Raw genomic sequence first — 6,838 nt, forward strand, 5'->3', positions numbered from 1 at the left:
AGTTTATACTTGTTGTCGTGCTTATAAAAGGACAAGTTAGGTATAAAACTAGGGGTGGATACTCCCGAGTCGGCGATCACATGAAGGTCACTTCACCTCTCTGGGAGTATCCATAGTTGGATGAGGGGAGGGGAAATATTTATAGAGCCTTGAAAGAACACAATCTGACGGTAGGAATGACGTTATTGGGTAATAAAGTTTCATATCTGGTATTAATTCTTTATTCAGTATTTCATTGAAGCCTGCTGGATCAGGATTTTTTGCTTTACTGAAGAATGAGATATTTAGCTTACTGATAAATTCATTGACAGTGCTGATGTTAAGGTCGTTTCTGATGGCACTGTTTGGGAGGTAATATGAGGCACCAGTAATTCGTCTTAGAAATTTATTTTGAGCAACTTCTAGTTTCTTTAGTTGGGTTTGTTTAATGCATCCCCAGGCGGGGCATGCATAGGTTAAGATTGGTCTTATACGCATAGTGTATAGTGTTTTCTTAATGTTTAAGGGAAGTGGTGAGCAGGAGTTTATTAAAGGCTGTAAGCAGCTGTAAGGGGCATGAGCCTTGTTGATAACTTTTTTGATTTGAAGATTCCAAGTTAGGTTACTATTAATAGTAAGTCCTAGGTAATCAGCTTGATTAACAATTGGGATGATTCTGCTGAAAAGAATGACATTTTTATTTAAGATTTTCTTTCTTCGTATAATCATAAGTTTTGATTTTTCGGCGTTTATTAGTATTTTGTTATCGGCACACAAAGTTTCTATCTCTGGCAAGAGGCTGCTGATATTTTTTATTGCCTGATTAGGATTCATGGATCTGATAGCTATAGCTGTATCATCTGCGTAATATGCTATAATTTGATTTATATTGTTGCTGCATGAAGGGAAGTCATATGTGAATATTAGATAAAGGATAGGACCTAGGATGCTGCCTTGCGGCACACCCGCTTTTATGTTCCTTTTAGTTGAAAGATGTTCATTTAGTCTAATCTGGAAAGTCCTGTTGCTGAGGTAGGAGTCGATGATGTTTATACTATTATGTGGAAGGTTTTTGTTAATAAGTTTGAGAATAAGCTCTCTATGCCAGACGCGGTCAAAAGCCACGTCTAGCATGAGCAGTGCGGTGGCTTCTTTCTTAAAGATTCCATCACTAATGAAGTCAATGAGGCGTATCAATTGTTTGGTAGTAGAAAGATGCTTCCTGAAGCCAAATTGTTCTTTAGGGAGGAAGATCAAGAGTGGTTCTAGCCTGGATAGGATTATTCTTTCAAGCATTTTCTCCAGGGTGGGGAGGAGGCTTATAGGCCTGTAATTCTCCGGGTGTCTGGAGTCAGCCAAATTGTCATTAAAATATAAACGTAAGCAATTTTATTTGCAAAGATGCTTAAGAAAAATTTGGAAAACTAAAAGTCCTTTTTTGTTCAACTTTCCTCTAACACAGTTTTATAGAAACGAATTCCTCCTTCATTCCTTTGAGAAAAGCACTTGACTGATATGTCTTGCATTAACGAGAACTAACTACTGGTTATTAAGGTCTAACAAACATTTCTCTTTTTTCCCCCCAAGAATCAGCGTTCTTGCACATGCAAACAAATATAAATGTAATAAAAAAAATAATAGAAACTGTATTATCTTCCTTCTGCCTTATTTTAGAAACAGAAACTCAGATAAAAAATTCACCCTCCCCTCTCAATTTAGGTTAAAGATTTGATGAGTCAAAAAAAAAATGCTTCTTCCGCTGTTCCACTTTCTATTCACTAAATCAGATCTTCCGAATGGAGAAAAGCAAATATATACCCTTTGAATAAATGTTTAAGCCCAAATATGTTAGTGTTAATGCCTCTTTTAATTTTATACTTTATTTTATAACCGGCAAAAGCCGACCCAATTCTGAATTTATGACTGTCATTGTTCAACACCTTGCAATTTTGAACCCAACCCAGAAAACAAGATGACTCCTGGATCACGCATTGAAACAAACTAGACTTTGTGGAAGACTTTTCAATGGAACGAACCCGCATTTTCGTTACATGTAGAGGAAAACCACAAAAACCTCTAACAGTTAGCTAGACGGCAAGGGGATTCTAATATCAAGAACTGCCTACCACTGAGGGTATTTTACGTCAGCACTATGATCGGTGCCTGTCGGGAGCAGAATTTGTATCAACCAGCCACCGCGGCTTTGTCAATGGCTCTTAAAAATATTTAAGTAATCATCACGACTATTTTATAACTTGTAGCAATGTATAATTTTAAAACTTGTTACAAAATGTTCATGAATAGCATTGATTATAATTTTTACTCTCGTTTTCAAAATATATTTTGAAATTTTTTTCGCGTTTGAAGTTTTTGCAAGTTTTGCTCAATTCTAGTAGCCACGTTGTTTCATCCTTTTAAAAAATCAGTTTGAAAAATTTGCTCATCTTTAACAGCAGCTCGTCTTATTACTTTTAAACTCTATTGTATTATAGATAACTATGCTAATCAACAAAAATATTAGGATCTGAAAATAAAATAAAAAATTTTTAGTAGTACTGCTTAAAAATATGTTAACATCAGTTATATTTTATTATATTTTCAGACAATTGTCCAGTTCATCAAATAAACAATGGAGCTTTCACAAAACGTTTAGCAAAGGTAGTATGGCGTTGGAACGGTCGTGTCACGGAATACGAATATGTGATGGTAATTTTTAAATTAAATTATAACTAAAATATATATTAAGCCATAACCTTTTAGTTGCTGTGTGCGTCCTGCTGAAACAATCGGTTCGGCCCATAGGCTCATACAGCCCCTGGACAAATTATTAGACGCACTATAAGATTCTATGTAAAATCTTAATTATCAAGTGATACTATACAGCTTTATTGTTTTTACGCGACTGAAACTGGTTTGTACTTGTTTACATTCGTGTATAAATTGGGGAAATTAGACGATATATAATATAAATTCGATAATTGGTTAAATTAGACAATATATTATACAAATATAGAATATTTGTATCAGGTATTATATTATAATAATTAGACCAAATTATTAGGAGCACTGTAGTATTTTAATAATTGCATATTTTGCACGAGTTTATATGCAATACTCTTATATTTAAACATAAATGTAATGGGGTTTTATAGAGGATATGTTTTATGTACTATTATTTTTTACGTATTGCATTACATAGAATCTTAGAAGGCGTCGAATAATTTGGCCATGGATGTATGTGAGATCGGCGCAAGTCAATGGTGCATACGATGGACGCAAATGCGCTCTTACTGAAGGCTTTGACTGATTACTGCTGTCTCATGTGTATATTCAGAATGTGTTTCTCTCGTGTATGCCCAACACTCGTAGACACATCTTGTTACTTAGCTACGAGAAAAAAAGGAAATTTCAATTATTTGGCCAATTATTCTTTGTTTAAAACAAGTTTCAGCAGTTGCCAACGTGATGTAATTGTTGCGTTAGCATACTTTGTAATATACATTACTGGCCATTAGAATTGCTTCACCAGGAAGGAATGCTAATTAACAGAATATTTATTGGGCACATACATTATAATTGCAAGAACAAGTGATTAAATTTTCTGGATATTTGGATGTATAAGATCCTGAGGAATCAGTACTCAGAACAGCCTCCTCTGGCAGCAATAACAGCAGTAATTCTCCTGGGAAAATTCATATCAACCAATCAATGCTGAAATTCGAACTTGGGCGACCTCATTGGGTGGTGAGCTCTCTATCCCCTAAGCCACTGCGGCTCTAAACAATATTTAAAAAATAAAAAAAATTTGGATATTTTTTAAAGTTGTTAAAATCGTAGTAATTGAAAAGTATACAATATTATAACGTATTAATAAGGCGCTGACGATATCTATATAGCGCGAAAAAAGACTTTTCCTTGGAGAACGCTTCTACACGCCATTCACATGAAGCACTTCAACTTAAAAGCAGTTAGTAGTCAAAGAGTTCACTATCAAAAGAGAACATTATTTTCGGGGAACATAAATTTTTTTTTTTTCAAATGCCTACCACTTTTTGTAAATACGGTCTCGTGGTACTTAACGGACGGTATTGTTGAGCTCTTTATCAGGGTCCATAATTACTTGGGTTGTTTTTTCCGCTATCCATTGTGCTCTTAGATGTGGAATTGCAAGTTTCGAATTTCAATGAACTAGTAATGGAGGCGACTGTTTTTGTTTCATATTATTAATAATTTTCAGCTTTTAAACTAAGTGATGGCTGAGACATAAAAACTATTATGATTGAATTCCCTATGTTTTTGAAACCTTAATAATTATAACTGGTAAATAATGGAACTACAATGAACTGCTAATTGTTCATAGATTTCTTTCTTTCTTTCTCTCTCTCTCTTTTTCTCACTGTATATACTTATTGGGTTGCAGGAGACAATAGGGACTACGAAACCAGCTGAAGAGAGACTCTATGTCTCATGCCTTTACCCTTTTACTTTTCAAGGAAGAAACGATAATGATGTACAAGTAGTTTGTTCGGGAGGAAGATGGACACCAACTCCAGCGTGCCTCCCTTGTATGTTTAAATCTTTTTTCTACTGCATTTTTTTTAAATATCAAACCGAATCCGAACTGCTATATTTATTTATCGTTAAAAGGTAGCCCACATGATAATTGTTCACGAGTGGAACGTCAGATATACAACAGCAATACACAGTAGCATAAAAATACGAAAGATGAAGTATACTGCAGATTATATCTAACAGTAGGAAAGTATTTAAATTTTAAAGTAAAGTCGTGCTGAAGATGGAGTCGCCCAGACCATAACGCACATAAGTACTGACTTTACTCTGACAAATCATGAATCGTAACTAAATTTGCCTCCAATCGGTTTGTCTACAACAGTAATAAATTTTAGCAAAGATCGTGGCGTTTGCTTATCCTAATCTTATATTTGATATTTAGGTAAAGCCTTCACAAAAACTGTTACTCCATTTGCTTACAGCCATTCGTTCTATCACTATAAAGCCACCATTCGATGATAAATTTACGCATAACGCCCTCACTACTGCAACGAGTTGTTCTGTTCTGGACGCATCCATCTTTAGCACGACTTAAAGCACTCTCGCGTAAACTGCAATTCGATTATAAGCAATTTGTGCAATCTTCTTACCTTCTAGAATCCTGGGTGGTAGTGCTGCTAATCGCTTTAGCGAGACTTACGCTATTACGAGTGTTCATTTTTTCCTTTGTGCCAGCAACGCTTATCCCTTTCCGCCTCAGTGCATTCAGTCTGGTCACTCTTAATTCAAAATTATAATAAACTACTAGCAATGTGAAACCGTGTACTTCCAAGTGTTCATCGAGTTTTTAGCAAATACTGTTTGATCAACATGGAACTAAACTACATTTTTTACTTAGAATGCACTGGTCACAGTTACTATTGTATTTGCCGGGCTGAAATTTTCATCCGAAATTTGCTATGCGGGGAGGGAAATAAAGTCTCTTTGATTTTGTGCCATAACTTCCCACATAATCCTTTACTTTGCTGTCCATTAGATGCAAAGAAAATCAGTCTAAATATGTATCTTAAGCAAGTCTATTAACAAATACATATTTAGAAGGGGTAACTCACTTAACTCAAAAAATTTTTATTGTGTAAACAAGGAAATAAAACTGCACCAAAATAAAGCCACTAATGTTAATAGCCGATATATCCATCGTGTTCATATAGGACTTGGACATATGATGTTGCTTACCAATTAGCGAATCTTGAAGGCCAGTGGTATCAATATTATCCAAGGTTTCAATAACGGCCGCCCTTAATTCTGCCGTGGACTGAAACAGCGTTGGTTTATACAACCCTACGAAGGCTATCCCCTCACTTTTTCTTAGATATTAAGATAAATAAAGGGAAAAGACAGACCATTTCACAACATGCACCTTACTATTGAAAAACTAGCCTCGCGAATATTTCACTATGAGATTATAAATCAACTTGGTTCACAGTTCTCTCTGAAAATGGCAGTGAATGATTTTCTGGAGTCGGTATACTCAATGTGATAAGAGTGAAAAGCCACAATAGATTTACCATCTCAGGCTGATGTCTTCCCTCATTACGAATCAAAATTGTTGCTGTTTCTAATCTTTCACTATATGGTCTCAGGTGTATCAAAACCAGGAGTCTAAACTCCCTGGCAAAGTCACACAGCAAAATTGATCGCAAGTTAATGTCCACCAAGGAAAATTCCAGACAATCAAGGATGCGTTCGGAGGAAGCAAGTTTCAGTTGCTACATGTTGGGAAGACTTTACTCCAAAATTCGAAAGTGCTGTTCGAATAAACATCCACCCTGCTTTCTATGAGAAGATTTTCTCTTATTTTACTATACAAGTAGTTTGTGATATAAATGAATTCACTATCCCCAAACAAAGGACTGTAAAGAGAAAAAGAATTTGTTTGGCACAGATGGCTTCGTGTGCAAATGCAAATTATTCATTGTACAGTAAGGTGAGGACTCATTTATTATGAGGGATGGTAAACTTATTCTGGCTTTTCTCTGTGACAGCGTGGAGGATACCTATTACCAAAAGTGCGAAAATCCAATTTACTGATATTTACAAAAGAATTAATGGCCCAAGTTGGATTTTCTAACAGAAAAAATTATCCCATTTTTTCAAAATTTTCTAAATCTGCAATAAAGAATGGGGTCACCCAATAGGCATTTTGAAACTTACCCACCTCCAAGGGTGAGGCTGGATACATCAATTGAAAATATTTCACACATGTATTTTTAGATTTTTAATCTGATGTGCATTTCTCGACATATACCTCTTCGGCACCCCATATATATATATATATATATATATA

At 35.2% G+C, this 6,838-nt stretch overlaps 1 protein-coding gene across 1 annotated transcript in view; it reads left to right on the forward strand.

The window, feature by feature from the left end:
• LOC107456778 (sushi, von Willebrand factor type A, EGF and pentraxin domain-containing protein 1) overlaps positions 1-6,838 on the forward strand; it is a gene marked incomplete in the record, with an annotated part of 48,712 nt that overhangs the window by 28,039 nt on the left and 13,835 nt on the right. The window contains 2 exon segments of the mRNA XM_071179522.1: positions 2,582-2,685; positions 4,400-4,544. Coding sequence (XP_071035623.1) covers positions 2,582-2,685; positions 4,400-4,544 — 249 coding nt within the window.

The sequence above is a fragment of the Parasteatoda tepidariorum genome, chromosome 4, assembly GCF_043381705.1.
Source record: "Parasteatoda tepidariorum isolate YZ-2023 chromosome 4, CAS_Ptep_4.0, whole genome shotgun sequence".
NCBI lineage: Eukaryota > Metazoa > Arthropoda > Arachnida > Araneae > Theridiidae > Parasteatoda > Parasteatoda tepidariorum.